Source organism: Pogona vitticeps, chromosome 2, assembly GCF_051106095.1.
Source record: "Pogona vitticeps strain Pit_001003342236 chromosome 2, PviZW2.1, whole genome shotgun sequence".
Taxonomy (NCBI): domain Eukaryota; kingdom Metazoa; phylum Chordata; class Lepidosauria; order Squamata; family Agamidae; genus Pogona; species Pogona vitticeps.
In genome coordinates this window covers 112,716,478-112,743,746 of record NC_135784.1, presented here as the reverse complement: position 1 = coordinate 112,743,746, position 27,269 = coordinate 112,716,478, and the positions used below count along the sequence as shown (strand labels likewise).

Here is a 27,269-nt window from a genome sequence, read left to right as displayed (position 1 = left end):
CTTGTTTTAAAGAAGAAAAGGTACTTTGAATATGAAAAGGACACTTTGCTCTGTTAGATTTTGGCAACAAATTCAGTTGTGGCAGTGATGGCGGCAGCAGTGGATCTGACCCTCTCGATAAGAATAGCATTTTCGCATCTCTCAAGAAGAAACACACCGTGCTCCATGAATCTGCATATTTAGCAAGACTTCTGGGTGTTTAGAAAAAATAAACACACAAAACTGTGTGCACATTTTAGAATGAGACTGGCTAAAATGGAAAAACACACACACTTTAGCTAATCAGGCATATTTGTAAATCAGGTAGAATGTTGCGCCAGAAACCTTGTATTTGTATAAGAAATCTCATAGTTTGTACACAGCCATTTTTTTGTGAAATATTTATTTATTTAACTAGAGATAAGGTTTTATTCTATTGTATGGTATTTATTGCAAGGTACTTGGTTTCATTTATTATAATGTGGTTTTACAGTGTTGTGAACCACCCAGAGAGTGTATGCACTGTGGGGCAGTATACAAGTCAAACAAACAAATGAACAAACAAACAGACGGACAGACAAATAAACACACACACACACACACACACAAATGTTCACAAAGATAAAACCTCAATGCTGTGTGAAACAAGGACAGGAAAAAATGCAGGTGGAATTCAGGGATTCAAGAGTGGAAATTAAAACTGTTAGGTTTTTCCATTGCTACTCCCAAAGCTGCTTGAAGGAGAGGGAAAGAGGATGGGTGAAACAGTACAAATGATTGCTTGCTGTGTCTACTTGTAGTGGAGGCAGCCTTTTGTGGCTTGAAAAATACAGCCGCCCAAAACGAACCAAGAAGGACTCAACCATCCCATCTAGTGGCCAGCTGGCACCACTGTAGGACTGCACTTTCCTGTTCTCCAGCTAGCCCCTCACCCACACTCCCTTTGCATGAGGGGAAACAAGTAAAAGTGGATAATATGGCATTCCATCAAATATTGATGGCGGGCTACTTCAGGCTCCAACGGGTAGGGTGCCCCAGGGAACACTATAGCGTGAGTGTCTACGTGTGGAAGAAGGTATATATGTTAAGCCTGGAATGCATACACAATTTAACAGAAAGTCACAAATACTAGCACACATGCCTGCACATATATCTGCTTATATAGAAATTTGTTTTTTAAGGATACTTTTTCTTGTAAGCATTCTTTTATTGTGAGACTTATCCCACAGCTCAAGCTAGCTGAAAGCATACTAATTATTCTTCTAACTTCCTGAAATTTTGAAAATCTGCATAAAAACACACAGAATTACCATGCTTGATACAATATATTTAGCCTGTGACAGATTGGGAAATGACAAAGAATCTTGGCTGGACACCCACTCATCTTCTTCTAGTAGAGTTAATTTCCCTAAATGGCTTCCCACCCTTAGCCCAAACATGGCTAGGGTTTGGGTGCGTGGGATCTTGGCAATTTTCCTTTTAAAATCACAAAATCACTTCAAATTAAGTGCAAATGATTGGTTCAGAAATGGTTTGTCTGTTTGATTACATTGATATCCCGCCTGTTTGATGAATGCCCTCACGGGCAGGCAACAACCATGAAAACGCAAGCCAATCAATCAACAGACAACCAAACCAAATAAGAGAACTGATGGCAGTATTAAAGCAATAAAGACATACCAAGTAATAAAAGCCAGTAATAAAATAAAGAATAAAAGCAACAACTAAGAGACTGAATACTTGCCAGCAGAGGAAGATCTTAATGCCAGATTTCTGGCAGCTGGGAGAACATGTGACAGAGAGTGGAAGGGGACATTACAGAGAAGGCTTTTTTTTTCTGCTTTGCCATCATTCACCCCAGTGGGATGTGGGTGGCATCCAGACATTAGTAGGTGATCCACTTCAAACCATCCAATGATCTACTGATAGCTGCCCATGTACTTGCTCTTATCCCTTCTATGTTCATAAGCCAGTCTGACACTTTCTAATTTTACTTAATGATCCTGGCTGTTTCTCCCTTACCATTGAAAAGGCTGAAGGGTGGTTTGAACAAGGCAGGGAATGCCAGTGCAAATGCAGAGTGATAAACCCAGACAGAGACTTGGGGCCAATTTACATGTTGTAGCTGCTCCTGTTTAAGAGGTGGCTCAGTCGCCCATTGATCTGGATAGCAGAACCACATGCCTTGAAGGAAGCACTGGTCCTATGGGATGTGGGTACAGTTACAACTCTCCCTGACATCAGCTATGATGTCAGCGGTGGGAGTGTTCTCAGTAAAGAGCAGGACTGCCTCTGGCTGATTCTCTAACTGGGGTGGGCAGTTTGGGTTTTCTCCCCACCACAGCATCCTCTCACCTTCATGCCTGGCAAGTTCAATACAACACGCTGCCCCCCTGCCCCAAATCCTGATGGCCCCAAGTCCTCCTTCAAACTCTTTAGATTTTTTTATCCATGTTAGGAAGAAACCAACACCTTCTTCTTCACTAAAAGGAAGCGTCCACTAGCAAACCAGGCAACATCAAGGGAGGGGCAGGAGACAGAGCAGAGAATGGGGATGAAGGGAGGAGACATGTTGTCAGTGTGAGAAATCCCATCTTGCTTACACCGAAGGAAAACTGACTACAGGTAAGGAACCTTGCAGTGAGTAAATCCAGATCCATGGGTACAATGGATCCAATGCACATCAATCCAAGCCACAAAACTTTTCTGGATGGGCCGTTAGTCATCATCATCATCATCATCTGAAAACTGTGGAGCTGGGCCCTATGGATCATCAAGTCCGGTCCTTGTCAAGGAGGCACAGTGTGGAATTGAACTGCCAATGTCTGGCTCCACAGACAGATACCTCAACCAATGAGCTATCCAACAATTCTTAAATTAAATGCTAGTTTGAAGGAAAGTGATCAGAATAATTTCTTCTAAAAATCTCACTAGACTTTGTTAGTGTCTTCATTTGCAGTGCAGATTCTCATAATCTCTGGCTGAATGTACTGTCTAGGTTAGGCAATGAGATCCAGCTGGAACCAACATGTCTAAAGGGGCGGAAAAAACCCTGCTCCAATTTAATTTTGTTCAACTAGGGGACTGAAGAACTAGATGGTTGGATTATCATAGAGTTAAATGATCTGTTCTAGTTGTACCAATAGCAGTTGAACAGCTGCTCTTTCCAATGCTGCAGGCTTAGCACTGGAAGAGAGAAATCACACTGTGCTGGGATTACTCAGCACTGCCTGTGATACTTCCCACAAACAATCATTTCTGCCACAAGGTTGCACTTGATGGCCTGTGAAAAGACAACCCTTCTGTGCCATGGGTTCAGAGCAACGGAGCCTCTGCTGGCATGGAGGGGGATAACTGGGTTTTCCTGCTATCACTTACAGCCATTTAAAGAGCCTTCGTAGCCAGCTGTATGAAGAGCCTCTCGACTGCCGGCTGAGCTGCGCGGTGGCGTCCAAGGGTCAGCATAGGAATTGGATCGTGCCTTCATTTCTTCCTTCAGTATCAATCTGCCAATGCCAGTATGGATCTAGGCATCACAAAGGGTACAGAAAAGGAATACAGTATGTCACATATATGGAAATAATTAGTTACCTTGAAATAGTTCCAGCAACAAAGATATAACCATTATCATTTAATGAGGGATACATTCACTCTTTTTTGTGTTAGAACTGTATGTTTTGGGGCCTCAGAAAAAGGACATGGCAAACCACTTCTGAGTATTCTCTGTCTAGAAAACCCTGAAAAGGACTACTATAAGTCAGAATTGGCACATGATTATTATTATTATATAGTCCTGGGGCAGAGTGATGGAGGAGGAACACAGCATAGCTTAAGCCTGCCCCATATCATGCATTGCGTTTTTTTTTATGAGTGGTGAAGTGATGGTGAGGTGCTTGGGAAGAGAAAGGAGAATAAAGTTAGTATCACAGAATAAAGTTAGTGGCTTGGAGCATTCGGATGCTTTCGGAACATCTGGAAAGGAAATTATTTTAGTTACTTTTAAGAAAATTCTAGCTATAACAGCAAATTCTAACTATAGTAGCAAAATATAACTGGGTTTATAACCCCCTTAATTGGTTGCCACAAAAAGAAGCAAGATGTCTTTGTGGTATCTTACAGGTTAACGGGTTTCATTTGGCATTAGCTTCCTTGGACTGTAGTCCACGTCTTCATATGCATAAAGTGTTGCCTCAATAGACAATAAGCAGGCATTTAGATGACAAAGACAAAAGCAATGATGTGAAATGTAATGGAAATGCAAAAGATGCAGTGTGGTAAAAGTCAATCTTTAAGGTCTTTAAGGTCACAGATGATCCTTGTAGTGTGTACCAGTGTGTCAGATAGGGATCTTAAGAACCATTTAAAGGTCTCCGATAGGTCACATCAAGGATACATAAGCAGATTAAAATATGCAGGATGACGAAATGTCTTTGACTATATCTAGTATAATAAAAGAGTATGGCTCATAGTTTTGATAGGGTTTTTTAGTAGCTATCATAGAGGGCAGAGAGAATAAGAATATAAAATTGACAAGCAGAAAAAACTGTCTGCACAGTTGTAATTAAAAATACAACAGCTGTGTAATAACACAGATATACTTGCATGATATATTTACATTAACATATGTAGTAAGATTAAAAACCCCTGTTTCTGTTCAAGCCAAGGGAGACAAAGCTGAACTTCTTGGTGATTTTTGTTTAGCTGTTTCTCTCTAGAATCTGTCGTTTAACTTCTTTTGTTTAAGGGTGCCCACCTTAAGGTCAGAAACAGTGTGTCCAGGAAGACTTAAATATTTTGCTGTGAGGTAACAATTTTATGTAAATGTATCCTTTTGTGTAAATACCAGCCTGTTTCTCTTATGTAAAATGCTGTGCTGGCAAATGATGGCATATATGACATTGGAAACTGAACTATTATACAAACTTGTAATGTTGTGGCTTACGTTACTAGGTCTGTTAATAGTCTTTTTTCAAATGCAGACACATTGACAGAGTTGGCATCTGGGTCTGCTACAGGTTCTTGTTCCAACATGTCAGTATTTCTAAGAACTGTTATTTAAAAGTATAACTCCAATTGATTACTTTTTTAAAGTAATGAACTGATTACTTTTTTAAAGTAATGGATACATGCAGGCAGGGTCTTGTATCTGAAATCCTGTTGCTTAGCATAGTAAGTTATAGTAGAGTAGACTCATTGAATCAATGGAACTTATGGAAGAGTTGAATCACGAAATCCCAGCTGATTTAACGAGTCTACCCTAGTTGCTACTTACTATGCTAAGCAACAAGATTTCAGCCACAAGTTTGTATGGTTTCAGTGGAACTGAGGTTAGCAGGTATTTATTTAAAAAATCTAATTCCACATTTTCATAAAGGTATGCACTCAACAGCAATTCAATAACATACATTAATCACTGTTGACAAGAACTTGATGATGCCATTATTTCCGCAATGAAATGACTAACTATGGACAATTCCTCAGAAAGGAATGCTAGCTGGAGAGAAAAAGAAAACAGCCCAAGTGCTGTCTGTCTTTCTTAGACGTACAGTAGCAGAAGTACGTACAGTACAATGAAGACACTGACAGCAGACTAACCCCGAGGAGGAAAGAACCTTTGGAAGCTGGGGTGCAACAACATTTCCCAGTGTGGCATGAAAACAGGCAAAGATGAATCAATGAAGGTAAGCGCTCACTTTATACATCCCTCGATCAAAGCCATCTTCTTCTCCTCCTGATGAGAATCTCCGCACTCGTGGTGCTGCAAGGAAATGATGGCAAGGCAATCAGGCAACAACCACGACAACAACAGATGTAGCATCAGATTAAGGCAACAGCATGCCTTGGTTTGCTAAAGATGCAGCCAAAATTAGACACGGATTTCTGAAGCATCAAAGGACTGGTGCTTCTTTGATATAGACCTTTGAATAGGAAGTGGCTTATTCTCCTCAAGCATTACCACTTGAAATGCCCTGAAAGGGAAAAATTGCAAAGCAAGACCAGCTTCTTGAACCTTGAAGCCTTTAACTGGTGGAAAAGAGATTTCAGGAGGTTTTCTACAGGTGGCAGGAGGCCAGTGTCTGCAGATTCTAGGTATAAGAGCCTGCTTGTCCCTTATAGTTGGACAGTCTAAGACTACTTCTGTACCTTAAGCATCTCATTTCCCTAGGGCACAGTTGAGGATCGTGCCCTGCAGTGCTGAGTGTTACCTTTAGGTGATCCTTGAAAAGTCCAGTATTCCGTCTCCGAATGGTAGTATGGGTCTGGAGAATAGGCTGGACTATATTTGGAAGTCTGGGCAATATCTTCACTGGTTTTGCTTTTTGTAGCTGCAGATTGGGCATCTGAGAAAGCAAAAGATAAGGAGAGTAAAAGGCAGAAAAGAAAACTGAACTCTGCAGAAGGCTGTGGCTCAAATGACTTGAGGTGGTGGCGGGCCTCTGTATCCAAGGCAATTAAAATTACATACAATGTAGAGAACAGGTGGTTCCAGTTGTTGATTCAATGGGGACATGAAAGAAGAGCCACCATCTTGGAATTACAGCTCACATCCTTATAGCCACTGGCTGTTATTTGAGTAAAAATGTGACCAGGTGAAGTTAACACTTGGAGGGAAGTGTTATTTATTTATTTATTTATTTATTTATTTATTTATTTATTTATTTATTTATTTATTTATTTATTTATTTATTTATTCATTCATTCATTCATTCATTCATTCATTCATTCATTCATTCAATTTATACTCCGCCTATCTGGACTAACAGACCACTCTAGGCGGCACTAGAGTGCACTCCTACCTGCTCATCCCTTTTATGCTAAAAATTGTTCTTTTGTATACATGATCAGGACAGAGTTGTGTTTAAACATGTGGAACTGCTACTGGCATGTTTAACTTTAGCCACCGGATAGTTCAAGACAAGGCATTTACCATGCTATTCACATGCCTCGTTCGCTGATTTTTATGGGGTGAGGTCCTCCTTCACTCACAATTCCTTTTCTCTTCCCACACGATACTGACCTTCAACTCCATTCCCTCCATCCATTATGGACCAAAAGACTGAATAATTGTATCGTGCCTTCTATTTGCTATCACAAGAAAGCTCTGTCTGAAAATGCCATGTATTCTAAAACATCGGGTGGCAACATTCATTCCAAAAAAGTGCTTAGCACAGAGGTACACTGGCATCATAATGAATGGCAAACTGTAACTGCACCCCAGAATATCATCCAGGAACCTGCCTTGGCTATCTGGAAATGCTCCTTCAACAGAGGTTCCTGAATGGGATCACACTTGAGCCCCATGTCACCCACTGGCACCATTCGTTGGTCACAGTTTTTTTTAAAAAAAAATCACTGCCAGATGGCCAACACTGGTCCCAGTACTTATGGAGGAGGTCTGGCTGCATTTTTGATTATTAAAGGCATTTCTCATTTAAATAGTAAAAAGGAACAGATACCACATCCTCTCTCTAAATGGTCCAGTCTCATGCTCCAACTAGACAATTATGCAGTTGTGCCCGTGGCTCTTTAAAAGGAGACAGCAGGTGTGGATGGGGGAAGCTAATCTCATTTGTGATGGAACAGGCTACCAGACCTCCTGTACTTGCCAAAGTGAAAAGCAAGAGATGCTTCCAACATCAATCAATGTTAGGGACTGAGGTAGATGGAGACTGGGATTGTGTGTGTGTTTGTATGAGGGGTTAAAGCTCTGCTTCCTTCCTCTGCTTGGATTTTAAACCGGGGTACAATGTCTGTGCCTAGTACTTTCATGTACTTTGGTCCTTACAGCAGAGGGAACAGGCAATAACTCTAAAAAAGGAGCAGTATCTCCCAAAGAAGGCTTTCCAAACTTTTCAACATCATACCACCTTGATGATCACACCTCCCTACATCTCCTTTGTCATCACCCAGACCACTTTTGGCAGAAAATCCAATTCATAATTAAAATTAAACACAATAGTCAGAACCCTCTTGGTGTTTTCATAAGATCTCTATAACTTGCCACAGCTGTCACAGGCAACTGATACGGCACCAGGGTATCATTGGGTTGCAGGCCTGATCATGCACCCAACTGAGCAACGAAGATGTGCCCTACTGTCTTATCAATTAGTCACAATTAAATGCAGTAAATTACACAAACCACATGTGAACACCAATAGGATTCTGGCCATTAACTGAATAAAAATTATTTTAAATTCATACTAAGCACGAATAATTTCCCTCCAGAAACCCAAATTCCTCATACCGCTCCCCCCCATACCCAGTCTGAAGCCCATGCATTAGAGCATGGCTTGGTGTGTCTTGAGTGAATGAGGTGTATTACACAGAAGAGCCCTGTTACAGACAGAACTTAAATGTCAGTATAAGCCTCATATCCTCCTTATGCACAAATCCGATCTTTCAGAAATAACATTAAATGCATTAAACCACTCTCCCCAACCCCATTTAACAACCATAGCTGCAGGGAGGGGAAAGGATGAACAGGAAGCTGGGAAAGGGCCGCGCGTCCCTCTAGCCCAGTATTATCATCTTTGACCGGCCGTAGCTCTTCAGGAATCCAGCTAAGATTCTCTACCTCCTTTCACCAGATAGCCTAGTATTCCTTGATGGTCTTCCATCCAATTATTAATCAAGCCTGACCCTATTTAGTGTCAAAAATCACACAACATCGGGTCAGTTCAGGTTGGTAGGATGGTAAGAAGGGTTCCACTGGCACTATGGAAAGCTTATGTTACAGGGTTAAGGGTAATGCATATGTGTAAATTTTTAAATCCCTTTTTTGATTGTCCATCTTGGCCCTGATGAAAACTCAACCATCCCCATCTCCAGGTTGTGATTAAGGCAGAGAGAAGGAATTTTCTGTTGGTGCCAGGATCAGCTTCCCTCTCAAGGCCTAAGTAGAACTTGGTGACAATAGTGGGGGCATCAGCAGATTTAATTAACTCTAACAGCAATCACCCCTTGCTTCGGGAATCCTTGCAAACAAAGCTTACGTTATCCACCATTTTGTATCATGCGTTTTCCAGTAGTTTTATTAGTTTGGAACAATGTTCATCCCCAGTTCACAAGTCAGGAGTGCATAAAGTGGGACTAAACGATAACTGGTTTAAGTTATTTGTGTTTTGAATGTGTGCCCTTAAATGTGCATTAAAACAACAGGCAACACTCCAGATTCAGTGTACAAGAGGATATTTTTAGAGTACTTAAGAATATGTAATCTGCATTACGTGATTGCAATTCCACTAGGAGTCATTTTTCAAAATCTCCTGAGAAAGCTATTTTACATCCACCAAATAGAGCAGAAATGCAAGTTTTCAAACTAAAAAGGCTGGCTGAGGGAAATCTGAGGGAACATGCACACAGGGGTTTGCTGGTGTAAAGAAGAGAGGCAAAGGTAGGTTACTTACAATGCAGTGGGGTGCAGCCAGCAGGGCAAGGTGTAAGAGCAGACAGCAAATATGGAAGGGGGAAGGAAAGAGAGGACGAGATAGCTGGTTACCATGTTAAAGGGAAAGCTGAAAGGCTTCTAAAACAAAAAGGAGATTGGTGAGCCGAGTGCAAATCCTTCCTCCTCACTGCTAGAGCCTGTCTGGTGGAGGGCGTGCCTCCATCTTCTGTGACCTCTGAAGGCCTAAAGACAAACTGTTTGTGTGGCTTCCTTGCCAAGAACAGTTGAGAGCGTAGAACATCCTGCCTTGAAGCCAGGCCTGCCCTGCCCTGCCCTGCCCTACCCACAGTACCTCTTCCTTTACACCAAGTTCAGATCAGCTGTACATGAGGCTTTCTTTACTTAAAACAGCCTATCTCATTTTGATCAAGTCTGATTATGTCATGTGTTGGCATTTATGAGTAGACAGTTAACTTTAGTGGCACAATTCTTATTTCATTATCTGCACTACTGTTTGTTGAGCACATCCACGTAGGGCGTACAAGATGGTGATGTACTGCTCCTGAAACATTCTTCCTCCAGAATCAAGGTTCCCACAATTACAGCAAATTTACCCAAGGAGGTACAGGATGATGATCTTTCCAAGGGCAGAATACCTTCTGACCCACCCTAGAACAGGGATGACTCACGCTCCAAGCAGTCAGGACATCTTTCCCCAAAGTAGCACATTGAGCCCTCCTGCCCTTTACTCAGAACACAGGCTGCCTGTTCCCTAAGAGTAAATAATAGTAGGCAATGTGCTTTTCTTCCCATCCTGTTAATGCTGCCCATGGGATAATCCCTCTATTTACAGCTTTTAACTTACCTGGGGAGTACCCTTTGCACCAATATGAAGGCTTGTAAGAACTACATACTTCTCTGTATGCTCAACTCATGATTACAATAATATTTAATTGCATGCAACTGCCCCTGTCAAGATTTAAACTTATCATAAAATGAACCCATAGAAAAGTATCCCCCATGGCACTGATAGAGTACCCAACCCCGCATCACCATGTGGTTCTCTGGTATTAACATTTGGATGTTGTCTTGCCATCCCCAGGATCAAAGTTTCATCTTTCCAGAGCATCACTCTAACATTCCTTAGTTATGATTTGTTTCAGCATGTCACTATATTTATTCTTCTTAAAAGTAACTTTTCAAATTCTGGTCTTGGATCCAGTACAAACCTTTCACCCTCAGGTCTAAAGCCTTCCTCCATGACTTGTCCTCACACCGTGTCCATTCTTATTTCCTTATAAAATCCATGTCCGTGACCTTCAATTGTTCAGCGCCATCACCTTCATCTCCCCAGATGCTTCCCTGTCCAGAGTTGTTGGCTCTCCGCCCACCCCATAGCCCTCCAAGAACACAGGCCAATCATTTTTGCTGCCCTTTTTGGCTTGGACCTGGCCAAGGAAGTGATGCCATTTCTTTTACCTCCTTCTCATAAAACTGTCTTTACTGGTGGCAGAAGTAACAACAGTATGCCACCTTAATACACAGAGTGGGGCATGTAGTCCTTTAGTTTTCTCTTAAGTTAGTAAGAGAATAAGAATTGTAAACTAAACAGACCATTGTTGCTTTGCCTACTTAGGTGTGATTCTTCTTGAAGGTAGTCTAAGACAAAGCTTGATGCCCCCTACCTTATAAGGAACCTCAAAGGGAGGTATAGCATATCCGGACTTTTCTACTCTTATCTTTCTCATCCCTACTTCAGAGGCCAGAGATACCCCAAAGTACATTTCCCTTTTTCTCAGGATCCATCGTGTCCGGTTCTGGTCCCTTGGCACAACTGCTGTAAAGCTCATGGAACCACTCCACATTCAATGCACTGCACTGTAGCTAAAGTGGATCTGGACTTTGTTATGCATGTTCATATATGTGCCAAAGCCATGCCCAAACTGTACCGTGTCTTTTATAGATGGGAGGCTTCCGGTAGATGTTACTCTCTGCAGCAGCTGGAGGCAAAAAGAAAGAGAATGAAGGAAAGAAGAAGAAGACAGAGAAAAGGGGTAGGAGCCAGAGTGTGAATAGTAGAGTCACAGGAGCCACTGCATGTGTGGATAATATGCCCACCCATGACCAAACTGCCCGTTCACTCTGTTCAGTAGTCCCCCACCCGTGTCCCTTTCCAGAGTATTGCACAAAGCGAGGCAGCCTTAGTCTAAGTATCTGCAGAGCACAGATAGGTTGGGAGCTGGTTTGATGGGGGAAGAAGGAATTAACCCTGTTTAGAGTGATGTGTGCTGTAGACAGCCATACAACAGAGAATGTGTCCATGCACAAAGGTCATGCTGTGAGCATGCTCACTATTAACAGCATGCAGGGCAGCCAGACATTTTTCCTTCTGGTACATCTGGCAGCTTGCCTCAGTTCAGGGGAGGGAAGGGCTTAATTCAGGTGGCACTGGAGGCCATCATCTTGTCTGCCAGTGGCACCAGGTGATTTATGAATTGGTTTCTTAGAGATACAGGGACATAATCCACACCCCATCCCTTATAAAAGAGCAAAACAAATCAGTCAAAGTCTCATCAAACAAGAGAGAAGCAAAGCAAGCCGGGAAGAGGAGCTACCATACCAGCACGAAGGCTTACTGATGAGCTGAACTGTTGGAGCAGGCACCAGGCCATCCATAAAAGACATCGGCAAAAGCTACAGGATCATGCATGTGTCGGAACCTCATTTCCAACAGAGGCAAGGATAGAAGGAAAAGCGGCAGGGAAAATTCCAGAATGCTACTGGACCTTTTTAGGTAAGAAGGGGATCTTGCCTGCCAGCAGTGAAGGCCATGCCTTCAACTCTGGACTGATTTCATAAATGGCATTGCATGACTACAAGCTTGCTTCATGCCCCTCCATTGATCCAGATAATGCACTGAGACTGAGAGCTCTCTATGAATGTTTCAGAGTGCTTAAGAACTGAGCTCTAACTCGGAGCACTCCCAGCAGGACCAACTGCTGAAGAAATCTTGAAGGGAGTAAAATCAAACCCTAACCATAAGGTCTTTCACCTGGGTTCCTCTGCTATGCACAAACTGACTGAGATTTGCCATCTTAGAAGTCATCAGAGTGCATGTCAAAAGGTTCTGAAGCCCCCCCCCCCCCGTTTGATTGGTCATCAGTCTAGGCTAAGGGCCTGAGGAGGGCTAACAGGGCTGCCTGGCAATTAGGCAGGTGGGGAACCTGAGGAGCTTTGGTTGAACCAATGGATCTGGATTTATCTCATCAGCAAAGCTGGTTGCAGACAGATGAGGAGGATGTGTATATATATATATATATATACTTGTGCACTGACAAAGGAAAGGTGTTCACTCCCATCCCTCCCTCCCTGCAGGAAGGGCGAAGCAGTGGCCCTTACCTGGTGGCCCCTGGAGTCTCGGCTGGAAGGCAGCAGCCATCTGACAGGCCCAGAGATATCTGGGGGAAAGGTGCAGTGGGCCCTGAAGGGAGCAGGAGGAGTATTAGATAAATGCTCTGTCAAGGATGGGTGCGGAAGAACACCTTACCCTCTGCTCCTCAAAGGAAGAGAAAGGAAGGAAAGGAGCAGCAGAGTCTTTTCTTTCTACAGGAGAGAGAAGCTGTAGTGGAGGGTGAACACAGATGGTGGAGTAGGCAGGACGAAGGCAGCAGGTCTTATTTATGGATGGCCTCTATCATGCAAATGTCTCTTGCTGTTGCTAGCTTACTCTAGGCTGGCAAAAGCGCTAGTCATGCAGTATACACATGTGGCACATGCATGCATACCAACTGTAAAAAAAAAGAGAGACTAAATTAAAAAGAAAAAAAAAGGACACAACGCTCCTTCACAGGCTGGCCAGAGCCTACACAGCCTACCTGGAATGTGGAAATGCTTAGGAGCTTGGTATGAGGTTGGTGTAGAAGACCTCACATCTAACTGGCTATAATAGGGGGAACTGCGCCCACTCTCTGTTCCTTGAAAGAGCAGATTGGAGGGGAGCAGCAGGGAAAGAAAAAGAGAGGCAGAGGAAAATTGGTGTTATAAAAAGCAGCCATGTTAGAAGAGTAGCAAGCCACCTGTGAATCCGTGAGCAGGGTGCATGGATGGAAGGGTGGCGTGATGGTGATGAGGGTGAATCCTACACACCACGTCGAAGGAGAAGTGTCAGGTTCACAGATGAACAGGAGCCAGAGGAAAATCCCACAGGTGCATGCCATCAGTGGCAGTTCTAAATCCAGTGCAGGAGTGCCAGAAATTCCATGCCGGGACCTACCCGCCTGGCACCTAACTGGCACCAGCTGTGCAGAGTCCAGTGACAACTGTAACAAATACTTTATTTTGGCAGAGGGTGAGGTTCTGATGAGCACATATATTAAAGAGAATTAGACCATTCTGCTGGACATGCTTTTATCTGTGTTTTTTCTTCTCTGTTGTGCCATCTGCCTAGCACAGCATGCCAAAACCCAGTGTTGTTTGCATGTCTCATGCTGAAGGAAAATTCTCTAACACCTCTATGTGTGTGCACATATGAGTCCTGTGGCATCCATTGCTTCCCACATCATCTGCTCCTTTCCTTTTTAGCTCTAGACTGGAGTCCTCATATTGAACGTGCCACAGAGAGAGGATGCCATATACGCAGTGGAGTGAAGTCCCAGTAATAAACTCATCTTAGATAAGACTGTAATACAGTTGGTCACTTCTCTACCACTCTGTCAAGAACTGGTCCTGCACAACACAGAAGACGATTAGGGGCATATGTGCCATTCTTGCTCTATTCCCACCGTTTCCCCCTAAATAAGACTTCATGTTGCAAAATCTTCTGGGAAATGGAAAGATGTTCTGGCATCGAATGCCTCTTGGGGAGAAACATGTATGTCCCGATGATAACATTACAATGCAAGTTTCTCACTAGCAAAGACACACAGCTGAATCCTAATGAAAAGAGAGCCATGTCCTTACCTGAGCGGTAATAATGATGTGGAGAGCGTGGAATGGTAGGGGACATGCCTTGGCGGCTGTAGATGGGAGAGTCAATGTAGCCTGGGCTGGAGGCGCGCCGCTGCCTGATGTCCATGCTTTCATAAATATCCTGGAAGAATAAAAGGTTATTGGTAATAAAAGAGTCAATTTGTAGGGCAGTGTGTTTAGAGACCACAGTCTAGTCCTATACTTTTGATTTTATTTGGGGCAGCCACTTCACCTTCCCAACTGAAGGTAGGGTATAAGTGTGTGTGTGTGCCTGTGTGTATTTTTCTGTCTGTGCATTCACAAATGTGTTGTTTACAGAAATACAATTTACTGTGTTACCACGGGCACTCCTAATTTAATATCATCTGAAGCTATTTTCTACAGTGGCTGAGGAGCAACAGAGTTCAATTCCCTCGCTGCTCAACATTGGGGCCTTTATGGCCTAGCTCTCTGAAAACGCTTCTTCAGCTCTAATTCTACAAGCCCTCACAGTTGCCTGCGTGATTACCTGAGAATACGGAGACAACGTTCCCAGAGACTAGAAGTGACAGGAGGCCAGAGACAAGCCAGGAGGGAGTGAAGAGTAAGGAAAGAGAGAGAGGAAAATATGATTACAAGCTGACATGACTGCTCAGGGCCACAACACAGTTCACCTTCCCCCAAGTTACTGTCCACTTCGCAAAACTACAACCTTACTGGAACTGTCAGGGCACTGGGAAAAAAACAAAACCAAACCTGGGAAAGAGATTCTAAAATGACCACGTGGAAGGAGCAACTATATGTTTCTCTTGTCATGTTGTGTGAAACAACAGACAACAGAGACAATACTTTTATTCTCTTCAGATATATGTTCACTCTTAATGGGAATGTCTTGACCTTCAAGAAATGGCCTACACCAGGGATGCTGGCAAGTCTTTGAGTCCGAGTCCTAAGCCCAACTCTTTGATACCAAGTCCAACGCTTTGGTCCAAAGTCCAAGTCCCTATTAAAAATGAGCTTTTCTCTCTCTCCAGAAAAAGGGAGGGGATGGGTGGGTTCTAAGTCATGAGTCAGGTCCAGGTCATTGGGGGGGAAAAAAGCTGAGTGAAGTCCGAGTCAAGTCACAGGTGCAACTTAAGTCCAGCTTGACAGCGAGTCCCATGACTTCAGTCCCCATCCCTGGTCTATACTGAACTTCACGTGCTTCCCTCCTCTTTTCCATAGCCCTGTGTTTACAGTGCTGTGAAACATCCCCTGCATGTGAATAAATATGACTCTAATAATAATCCAACAAAAGAATGTAAGACAGCACACCCAGTTCTGCAAGTTTCAGGTAAGATTTCAGATTATGTTATATTAAACCTAAGGGCATCCTTTCTGCATTTAGTAATATCAGGTATTAAACAATTAACTATAGAGGATAGATAAGGCCAGCTCAACTATTAGGCAGAGAGGCCTATTACACAGATCAATCAGACAGCAAATGCTGAGCGGTAGCAATAGCAATGCCCCAGTGGTACCTTCTTAGACCTTCAGCCATTGCTCTGTCTTAGTGAGTGCAACTGTGGGTGCCAAGCCTTTAATATCTGGAAGTCATCAGAGGTGTTGCAAAATCTTGAAAGATTCATGAATTGCATTATTTTGTGGTCTCTAGTCCAAAAAAGGCAGTATCCTATCACCATAAAACACTTATGGCAAACTGATTCTTGCAGTTTCCAAAGACTGCTGCCTATCTGAAAGACACATATGCTGCAAACAAGTGGAATGCAGGGTGGTATAGATTACTAAAGATGTGGTCTCCTGGCCCACGTACAATTCTCCCTGTTCATTGCCATTTCACTAACCATCAGCTTCGTAGAAGCTAGCAGGCTGGACCAATATAAACCAGCCCTGTTCCTTCCCTGCCTGCTCTCCACCTAAAAGTTCAACCTGAAGCAAAGGCCACTGGTACGAATGGAATGTAGGACAACCAGAATCAGCCAAAGGCTGTAATAACTTCAATAATATCAACTGAACATGTCACACACACACACAGCTGATCTGCTTCACATTCTATTTCAGGACTATCAAGATGCTCATTTTTTTCTGCTCATTGAGGAAGTCAGAACATGTTGAGACAAGGCTTAAGAATGTTCTTAAGGCATACTAGACATTGAGGCCTAATATCTGAGAAAATCTTCCAGCCTTCTATCAAGGACTCCTCCTTCTTAGTTCAAATTATACTGCATTTTCATTACATCTGGATTCTCAGCTCCCATTTTGGGGCAGAATCTATATGGCCTGTAACTGGAAAGCATTTTCCATCTGTGTCCCAACTACCTCCAGATCAGGCCACACCTGGGATTTTTCAATTTATCAAAGCATTACTGCTCATCAGTAACTACTTTGGATTTTTATTGAGTGGGTGGGATATATTGTGGATGTCAAGTCACTCCTTAAAATGAATACAGATGAGGCTCACAGGCCCTCTCCATCCTTGGAGAAATTGCAGAGAAGTTGTACCTCCCCATAGCTATATCTCTCCAGCGTCTCATCCGATGTATATCTGTGATAAGGCTCATAGGAGATGAGGTCAGGGCGTTGCACCTCATAGATGGCCTTAATCTTGGGAAGAGCAGCCAGGTCTTTGTAATTAAGGATCTCATTATCCACTTTAGCCTAAATAAAGGTAAAGACAAGAGATGGACAAGCACAGAAAGAAAAGAAATAGGAACTTGGGATGCAGGGAGAGAAGGGGCAAGTTGGAATATACAGGTTGAATGCATAATCAGAGCAAGCGGAACCAGATTGTTACCACAGAGGTTAGAAAAGGGAAGATAACAACACTTTGGAAAAGGCAACAGGCTTTCCCAATAATAATAATAATAATAATAAGGCATCAGTGGAAAGGGGGAAAGAGGGTCAGGATTGAAATCAGTGCCATGAATTGCCTTGGTGGTTTACATCTGAATTATTTAGTCAGATGATGCTCAAAGAAGCCAGGTTGGCATCAAGGCTCTTTGGCAGTCAAGGCATTCAAAAGATGAGTACAGGCATCTCAGCCTGCAATTGTCAAATGTCTGCCTTCGTACAGGTGACTGGATCTGGGAAGACTCTTCCTATACCATAAGAGTCCAGTTCTCAACAGCAACCTGTGTGTGTTGGACAAGTTGTCTTTCTCAGCCTTGCTGGCAGCCAGACAGGACGCTTTCCCAAGTTGCATGTGTAATCAGCTACCTTACGCACATGGGCCTGATTCAGTTGTAAGAGTGTACTTACGCAAATAACTCGGTTGGGGGACCCAATGCTGGAGCCAGGTGGGGAGATGGATGTTTCTGAAGTTCTTCTATGCTGTGTGGACACAGAAAAGGACAGGGGTTAGCAGTTAACCTTGCTAGTCTCCGCCTAAGTCATAACACTGAAAGAAATAGTATATTCAGCGTTGACCTAAGCTAACAGCATATTTTTAATGATTTTGAAAACATCACCTACCTACATATCATTCTCCTGCCTAAAAAGCCTGAATTGGTGGTTGTGCTGTTGCATTTTGCCACCTAAGGCCACACCTTGCATATTGTTTCATTCCATGTATGTGATTCACCTGAAGACTTTTTTTAATTAAAAAAAAAAACAGCCTTCTTCTCCAACCATGATCCCTCCAGATGTTGTTGGATTACAACCTCTATCTTCTCTAAGCAATTAGCCATATTGTCCAGAAGTGATGGGAGGTAGAATTGAAAACATCTTGAGTGATCGAGGGTGGGGAAGGCAGGTCTAAAAGTATGCTGCCAAAGGGATTTGTTACTGTTGTTTGATGCAATGAACTATGCTCTCTCTGTTCATCACATAGTAATTCTGTCAGTCTCTCAGCCAGTTTATGCTAGTAGCCCACATGGCACAGTTTACAACCAGCTCTTCAATTCCTTGGGGCAACGAAAGTTTAGGAGTGCTGTTGAACAATGTGGAATCCTAGAGTAAGAGTCCAAGGCTTTCTTGTGATATATGTGGAACAGAATTCTGTCTTCCTTGAATACAGAGGGTACTAACTGGATTCAAGTATTTTTGTGGCCACCAGCTCCAGAAGTAGGAATACAATAAGAAGTCTAGCTAATATGGTGACAGATCCAGCTATCTAAGGGTCTCACTACACACCCTATTTCCCTTTTTTGTTTGTCTTTATGACGTATCCTGAACAGCTGCTCAAGTTACTATCTATAACCAGGGTGGGGACATCCACTATCATTCAAAAAGCCTGTGCTGTACTAAGGATTCTTTCATCATAATGTACTTCCTTTGTCTTCAGTTGACTGTTTCCTTGCTGAATGTGCCAACTTAATGTGACCTCCCGCTTTTCTGATATGTGGGTTGCCATGTTTCTAGTGCCTCGTCTCCTAGCCAAACAGGAACCACATGCTTTGAAACAAAGTAAAGGAGGAGACGCTGAGTGACAGGCAATACTTTACAGAAACAGTAAGATAATATCTCAAACTGGTGCTACAAGTCTCCAGCTTCCATTTATTTATTTAATTGATTTTGATATCACCCACCTGACTGCCAAGGCCATTCTGGGCAGTTTACAAAAACAGTTCTCTCTTGGAACTGCACTTTAAACCCAGACCTTGAAACCCAATATGCAGCCAGCAGGATGCTTGGCCTTTTCTGTTTTTCTCCGCACCCTCTTCATAATGAAGAATTCTGAAGGACTAAAAAACCCACCTGTTTTTGAGATATTTTGAAACATTTGAGAATATCTTTATTGCCGTCTAATAAACCTATTACTCTCTCATTTCTCCATTATACCCAAGATGCATTTTCCACAGCGAAATGCAAAGCGCTGGAGCCAAACCATACAGGTGGTGATGCAGTTCCTGCACTAAACAATGGGCTTGCTCTTGATTGAGAGCTTAGGATTTAAAAATAATTGTTTCATGCATAGGAATGTGAATCTAGGGCAAGAGTAAGATGTAGCAGTTTTAAATGGCTTCCCAGAGGGGTGTTTGATCAAGGATACACATCCAGCAGTTCTACTTGCATTATTGTCCTGTCTGAAAAGATAAACGGCTACGTAGCATGCTGCTGCTGTGAACTTTTCTGTAATTGTGTGCTGTAAAAGAGTTTTGTTGTGGATACCTTGGTGCTACTGTTTACTTCTGTGTATTTGTGAAAAAGCAACAGACATTTTTCAGGGAATGGGCAGATTCCTTAATGGGTGGCTATTTAGTATCCTTGTCTGGAGATACACAGAACTTTCTCATTTTGCATGTTTACAACAAATGCTGGTGGCAATGCTGTAGACACAACAGCTGCATAGAGTATGAATGTTTGAGAAATAAGAATCAAGGTCATGGTTATGGTTCGGCTTCCTTGGTTACAGCTTCAACGTTGTTGGAGCCTGTAATGTTAACCCAAGCACACACATTGCTGCTGATCAAAGTCTTCAGATGCTAAATTTCAAATTTCCTCCTCTCCCCCAGCCAGCAAGTAAACAAAATTTCTGGTGTCTTCCAGTCCTTACTGTATTCCTACTTTTAGGTACCCCACAACCAGCTATTACTAAAGATCTGCTTCCCATCCACTCACAACTCCATGTTTACCTTTAACTTCTTTTCTGCTCTTGCTGCTTGTTTGCATATGGGATGCCATACTTCAGACCCTGAAACAGAAGAGGATATACTGTAACTACAAGCTGCCTGACTGAGAATGTGATTTACGTTACCAAGGTTCATAAAAACCAGATTACAGAAAGCTCCCAAGCTTGGCCTCGCCATTCATGGTCCTTGCTACCAGCACAGCATTGCTCCTGTCTGTAACATGGCCCAGAAATTCTCCCCATCCAAGGTCCTGGATCTCTTTGAACCAAACATTCCATTTGGGTGAACATATTTTGGATTGCAAACTTGTTAGAATAAAGGATGCTCTGCATTTGTACCATCAGTCAAGCTAAGTATATTGCCACTTGCATTTTAGCATTCTTAATAGTAGCATCTACATTTCATTGAGAATGTAAGCTGGAATTTGACACCAAACCACTGCTTCTAAAAAAAGGGGGGGGGGCAATAATAACCTGGTGGCCACTTTTTAAAATGATGGCTCCTTACAGAATTAGAATTGGAGTGTGGAAAGTAACCAAGTATGTCTTGGGGTGGAGGGCTCCTCCTGCTAGCAACTAGAGGGCACTGCACAGCTACTCCAACTATTTCTTCTTAATGGATTTTCTACAATAAGGAAAAAAGGGTGGCGGCAGCAGCAGAAGATTGGGCTTCAGGAGGAGGATATCACTGTTGGAAGCCCCCCACGGGATGCAGCAAATGAGGCAAGGTAAAGGTGTCCTGAAAGCCCTGTCTGGAACCACTCTACAAAGCTGTCAGGTCTAGCAGCCTAAGCACCTTGCCACAAGATACAGTCGTTTATTCCAAATCCTGCACTTTATTTAAGGGCACAGGTATGCTGCAGTAATATACCTCAAGAGCAATACATTTCATTAACTTAAGCAATGTTAATTGACCACAACTCATTCCCCTCAACTATGAAGCTTATGTATAAGATCAAGGGGTAGTCACTTGCTTTGCTGTTGCTACATGCTATCAAGTAGCTTCTGATTTATGGTGACCTTGTGAATTAATGATTCCCAAATGTCAAATGGCATATTGCTCCTACACGCCAGCTAGACCTTGTGAAATACCATCACCACATGGTCTGCTTGATGTAGTTTCTCTTTCCCCTCATCTGAATGCTTGGGGAAAGCTGGGGCATAGTAAATGGTGTGACAATTCTCATTGATTAGATGAAACCTTGTTCCCACCCCTTCCCCTGGATGAGCAACATAGCTGTTAGCATTGCCCATGGCAGTTGATAGTGCTAGTATCACAGAGCAGCAAGAGGAACCAAGGGATAAAGGAATTAATCAAAGACATCAAATGGAGAAGCGGGAGTATGATGTTCTCCAGGTTCCCGAATAATCAAGGGCCAGCTTTGAATAAGACGACCAATTAAACACAATAAAACCACCTCAGGCACTGTGGCAGAAATGTAGAATATGCATACAGCAAATACATTAAAAACTAGAAGTAAGCAATGTTATATTTTGGGATAACAGTTCCCAGAATTCCCCACGAAACATGGTCATGCCGGGAGCTGCAGTCCAAAAAGACAGAAACCTGTCCACCTCTATTAAACGGCCAGCCCTTAACTGGATGTGGACATTCATTTTTCAAATGATGTTCAGATTCTTTTCTTTCCAGCCTTGCCTCTTTTTTGTGGTTCCATTTTGAAAGAAAGAAAGAAAGAAAGAAAGAAAGAAAGAAAGAAAGAAAGAAAGAAAGAAAGAAAGAAAGAAAGAAAGAAAGAAAGAAAGAAAGAAAGAAAGAAAGAAAGAAAGAAAGGCTTTCAGACATAGTGATGACGCTGCATGCTATTGATTTGTGGTGGGTTTATTGACTTTTTTAAGATCCTTCCACCTTAGTGGTGTGGTCAAAAGAACATACTATCAGCTGCAGCTGAAATCAAGGATCCTGGGGAAAGGCACAACATTGACATTGTAATATGATTCTGCACATTTCACATTTGTAATTGTACGGCCCCATAGATCAACTTAAGCCTCAAAACTATTTCATCCTAGCTGCTGGTGAAGGTCAAAACAAGAGCATACACTCCCTCCACCCCTCACATCCATTCTGGTTACAAAGGCCTCTGTGGGGTTCGAATGATCAAATGTGTGTGTCTCTACCTGGCCATATGATTACATCATGCAAATTGTGAGAGAGATGATTGGGAAATGTAGGAAGTTCTCATCAGCTCTAAGCTGACCCAGAAAGCATTATCTTTAGAGTCAACATACTCAAACATAACAGATTCCAGCACAGGAAACATCTCCCATTTTAAGACCTGTGTGTAGGAGCCCATGAAATGAGTGTTCTCCTGTTGTATAGCCAGTTGAATTCATTTTAGGTTATTGGGGATCAGGAGAAGACAACCCATTGTCTGCTATGTTATTTTTAATATGTATCCTTTGTTGATTTTAGTGGTTTTTAATGTATTTGGAGATATTAAATTGGAGATATTAAAGGAAAATTTTGTGCAAAGATGAACATGATAAAGGACAAAAATGGGAGAGACCTCACAGAAGCAGACGACATCAAGAAGCGGTGGCAAGAATACACAGAGGAATTATACCAGAAAGATTTGGATATCCCGGACAACCCAGATAGTGTGGCTGCTGACCTTGAGCCAGACATCCTGGAGAGTGAAGTCAAGTGGGCCTTAGAAAGCTTGTCTAACAACAAGGCCAGTGGAGGTGATGGCATTCCAGTTGAACTATTTAAAATCTTGAAAGATGGTGCTGTTAAGGTGCTACATTCAATATGCCAGCAAGTTTGGAAAACTCAACAGTGGCCAGAGGACTGGAAAAGATAAGTCTACATCCCAATCCCAAAGAAGGGGAGTGCCAAAGAATGCTCCAACTATCGTACAATTGCACTCATTTCACACGCTAGCAAGGTTACGCTCAAAATCCTCCAAGGTAGGCTTCAGCAGTATGTGGATCGAGAACTCCCAGAAGTGCAAGCTGGATTTCGAAGAGGCAGAGGAACTAGAGACCAAATTGCTAACATGCGCTGGATTATGGGGAAAGCCAGAGAGTTCCAGAAAAACATCTACTTCTGCTTCATTGACTATGCAAAAGCCTTTGACTGTGTCGACCACAACAAACTATGGCAAGTCCTTAAAGAAATGGGAGTGCCTGAACACCTTATCTATCTCCTGAGAAACCTATACGTGGGACAGGAAGCAACAGTTAGAACTGGATATGGAACAACTGATTGGTTCAAAATTGGGAAAGGAGTACGACAAGGCTGTTTATTATCCCCCGGCTTATTTAACTTATATGCAGAATACATCATGCGAAAGGCCGGACTGGAGGAATCCCAAGGCGGAATTAAGATTGCCGGAAGAAATATCAACAACCTCAGATATGCAGATGATACCACTCTGATGGCAGAAAGTGAGGAGGAATTAAGGAAGCTTGTAATGAAGGTGAAAGAGGAGAGTGCAAAAAACGGTCTGAAGCTCAACATAAAAAAAAAACAACACAAAAAACACAAGATCATGGCCACTGGTCCCATCACCTCCTGGCAAATAGAAGGGGAAGATATGGAGGCAGTGACAGATTTTACTTTTTTGGGCTCCATGATAACTGCAGATGGTAACAGCAGCCACGAAATTAAAAGACACCTTCTTCTTGGGAGGAAAGCGATGACAAACCTCGATAGCATCATAAAAAGCAGAGACATCACCTTGCCAACAAAAGTCTGCATAGTCAGAGCTATGGTTTTTCCTGTAGTGTTGTATGGAAGTGAGAGCTGGACCATAAAGAAAGCTGACCGCCGAAGAATTGATGCTTTTGAACTGTGGTGCTGGAGGAGGCTCTTGAGAGTCCCCTGGACTGCAAGGAGAACAAACCTATCCATCTTGAAGGAAATCAACCCTGAGTGCTCACTGGAAGACAGATCCTGAAACTGAGGCTCCAATACTTTGAGAAGAGAAGAGAAGAGAAGAGAAGACTCCCTGGAAAAGACCCTGATGTTACGAAAGTGTGAGGGCAAGAGGAGAAGGGGACGACAGAGGATGAAATGGTTGGACAGTGTCATCGAAGCGACCAACATGAATTTGGCCCAGCTCCGGGAGGCAGTAGAAGACAAGAGGGCCTGGTGTGCTCTGATCCATGGGGTCACGATGAGTCGGACACAACTAAACGACTAAACAACAACAATGTATTTTGCTGAAATTTTCAGGATTTTTTTGGGGTGGGGGGTTACATGATTTGTATTAATTTTTAATGCTAATTGTGGTTGTATCTGTTTTTATTCTTTTAGAAGTTTGTAAGCTGCCAGGGCCACAGTCGCCATAGCAACAGGGTACCTCTCACAAGCTGATGATCACGGATGATGGCCAGGTGCACACCTTAGAGTGGGATCTCCCCTTTCTCCCTGCCACACCACAGTGGCAGAGTTTTCCTTAACATCACAGTGGTTGATAGACCAATGTGAGACTAATGGCACATGTACTCTTCCACAGTGAACTAACTGCCACCCCCTAGAGAAAGCAGCTTATATAGTTCCTTCAGTGTGAGGGTGGGAAGATAGCAACCCTGCAATTAACACAGATAGACATAGTGTAATTAACGAACTGGGGTGACAAGCACCTAAAGGTTGTCTAAGAGACAAACATTCTTCCCTCTGTGCTGAAAATAAACCTTTGGGAGAAAGACGATTTAAACACTCATACTGAGATCCAGTTGCTTCTCTTTCTCTCTCTTCCCCCTGCCCCCCAACTTCTACTTTTCTTAACCTCCTCAGTGAGCTAAAGCTTCTTGCAATCAGAACATTCAAAGAAGTTTGCCTTGGGGCTTAATCACAAGGCCTCTATTTGAAAATCTCAGCACACCCTTCTTGAAATGGGACTGATAATATGAATCTATATTCCATGCAATGTGTAGTGGAGATTAATCAACATATCTCAAATGAAATCCACAGTGTATCAGGATGAAGGACGCAGTGACCTTCAGAGAGGCAGCACATAGCTCTCAACGCATGTTTTCTCAGTAGCATTAACAAACATTGAAAGTGCACGTTCTGAGTACAGTACTAGGGTTCTCTGTATGGCAGAAATAGACAGTTTGCTCCATAATGTAATCTTTTGCCCAAGGAGCTGTTATCCCTACCTGTGAGGTACATCTCTTCCCCTTCTGTGAACATCTGGTGGCAACGGACACATCTGGCACAAGTGGGGTGGTAATGCTTCCCTCCTGCCTAAAAGAATCAATAACAAAAAAAGAGAAACTCATATAAATAAAACCAGCCAATTCACATGGTTCAGCATTCTCCTGAGCATTCGTTTGTTTAATATTTCAGTGTTGCTTCAGGAAACAGCATCCACCATACCTTTTCAAAATGTAAGAATAAAGCTATAGACTAAAACAAATTTAACCGGACCTACCTATCTACCTGTGCTAAACTCAAGGTTAGTTCTAAACATGTATTTGTTCTGTGCCATTAATTCGGAACCAATTTATGATGACACTAATAGGACATTCAAGGTAAGTGATATATTTAAGCAGTGGTTTTACAAGTTCCACTCCCCCAGTGAGTTTCCGTGGCTGAGCGGGGATTTGAACCTTCTTCTCCAGAATGCTAGTCTGTCACTCTATCCACCACACTGGGAATCCCAAGTTCCAAACATAGCAGACCTACTTCAATCAGTGGAATTTCCATAACTTGTGACTCCTTCGTCCATTCATTCATTTCCATGGGTTCATTGCAGCTGGGACTACCAGTGGGGGTTATCAATTAAATACAATTTAAAAAACATAAAGATAAACTGAAATGGATGTGTATTAAGAATATATCACATATAGAGTTAATTCGGATCTGTTAGGTGTTGGATAGCAAGATAAATTTATTGAGGATTTGCACTGACTAATAATGCAGAGTTGGCCCAAAGCGTTTTTTCCCCCCTGAGGCAAAGCAGGAATAGCATCCTCTACTCAATCTGGTCATGATGCATAGAACAGTCCTCTTTCATGTCACCCCCAGATCTATTGCGTGAGATGGCTGCTTCACTTTTCCTCATGATATGGTTGGCCCTCTAGTCAGTGATGCTTTTTCACCCATGCATTCTTGGTGGCTTCATATCTGTATTACCAGTACCCCTGTGCGGGTGAAAACAGCAGCCCTGTTTGTCAATCTTTTCAGTCTCTGCAATTTCCTCTCATAACTTGTTTCATTTCGTTTTCTGATAGTGAAATAGCCCATAGTCTACTGTTGCCAATGCTTGCTTCATAAAAAATAATTGCAGGTATTAGCTACAACACAACTTGTGTGTGTGTGTGTGTGTGTGTGTGTGTTTAGTCGTTTAGTCGTGTCCGACTCTTCGTGACCCCATGGACCAGAGCACGCCAGGCCCTCCTGTCTTCTACTGCCTCCCGGAGTTGTGTCAGGTTCATGTTGGTTGCTTCGCAGACACTGTCCAGCCATCTCATCCTCGGTCGTCCCCTTCTCCTCTTGCCATCACACTTTCCCAACATCAGGGTCTTTTCCAGGGAGTCTTTTCTTCTCATTAGATGGCCAAAGTACTGGAGCCTCAGCTTCAGGATCTGTCCTTCCAGTGAGCACTCAGGGTTGATTTCCTTTAGAACTGATAGGTTTGTTCTCCTTGCAGTCCAGGGGATTCTCAAGAGCCTCCTCCAGCACCACAATTCAAAGGCATCAATTCTTCGGCGGTCTGCTTTCTTTATGGTCCAGCTCTCACTTCCATACATCACGACAGGAAAAACCATAGCTTTGACTATTCGGACTTTTGTTGGCAAGGTGATGTCTCTGCTTTTCAAGATGCTGTCCAGATTTGTCATCGCTTTCCTCCCAAGAAGAAGGCACCTTTTAATTTCAGGGCTGCTGTCTCCATCTGCAGTGATCATGGAGCCCAGGAAGATAAAATTTGACACTGCCTCCATATCTTCCCCTTCTATTTCCCAGGAGGTGATGGGACCAGTGGCCATGATCTTAGTTTTTTTAATGTTGAGTTTCAGACCGTTTTTTGCACTCTCCTCTTTCACTCTCATTACAAGGTTCTTTAATTCCTCCTCACTTTCTGCCATCAGAGTGGTATCATCTGCATATCGGAGGTTGTTGATATTTCTTCCGGCAATCTTAATTCCGGCTTGGGTTTCTTCCAGTCCAGCCTTCCGCATGATGTATTCTGCATATAAGTTAAATAAGCTGGGGGACAATATACAGCCTTGCCGTACTCCTTTCCCAATTTTGAACCACTCAGTTGTTCCATGACCAGTTCTAACTGTTGCTTCCTGTCCCACATATAGATTTCTCAGGAGACAGATAAAGTGGTCAGGCACTCCCATTTCTTTAAGAACTTGCCATAGTTTGCTGTGGTCCACACAGTCAAAGGCTTTCGCATAGTCAATGAA

The 27,269-nt window shown here is 42.8% G+C and overlaps 1 protein-coding gene across 17 annotated transcripts in view; it reads right to left on the bottom strand.

The window, feature by feature from the left end:
• The window catches only part of ABLIM3 (actin binding LIM protein family member 3), a 161,413-nt gene that overhangs the window by 10,311 nt on the left and 123,833 nt on the right, over window positions 1-27,269 (bottom strand). For 4 of the 17 annotated variants that reach the window (XM_078385794.1, XM_078385795.1, XM_078385807.1 and 1 more), the window contains 11 exons: window positions 25,011-25,098; window positions 19,888-19,946; window positions 17,573-17,644; window positions 16,817-16,972; window positions 14,844-14,873; window positions 14,327-14,456; window positions 13,243-13,341; window positions 11,317-11,367; window positions 6,186-6,320; window positions 5,673-5,737; window positions 3,358-3,505 (listed from right to left, as the gene is read on the bottom strand). In XM_078385794.1, the coding sequence (XP_078241920.1) occupies window positions 3,358-3,505; window positions 5,673-5,737; window positions 6,186-6,320; window positions 11,317-11,367; window positions 13,243-13,341; window positions 14,327-14,456; window positions 14,844-14,873; window positions 16,817-16,972; window positions 17,573-17,644; window positions 19,888-19,946; window positions 25,011-25,098 (1,033 nt within the window). The remainder of the gene's footprint in view (window positions 1-3,357; window positions 3,506-5,672; window positions 5,738-6,185; window positions 6,321-11,316; window positions 11,368-13,242; window positions 13,342-14,326; window positions 14,457-14,843; window positions 14,874-16,816; window positions 16,973-17,572; window positions 17,645-19,887; window positions 19,947-25,010; window positions 25,099-27,269) is intronic. The other 13 variants (XM_078385796.1, XM_078385797.1, XM_078385792.1 and 10 more) reach the window with 6 other exon arrangements.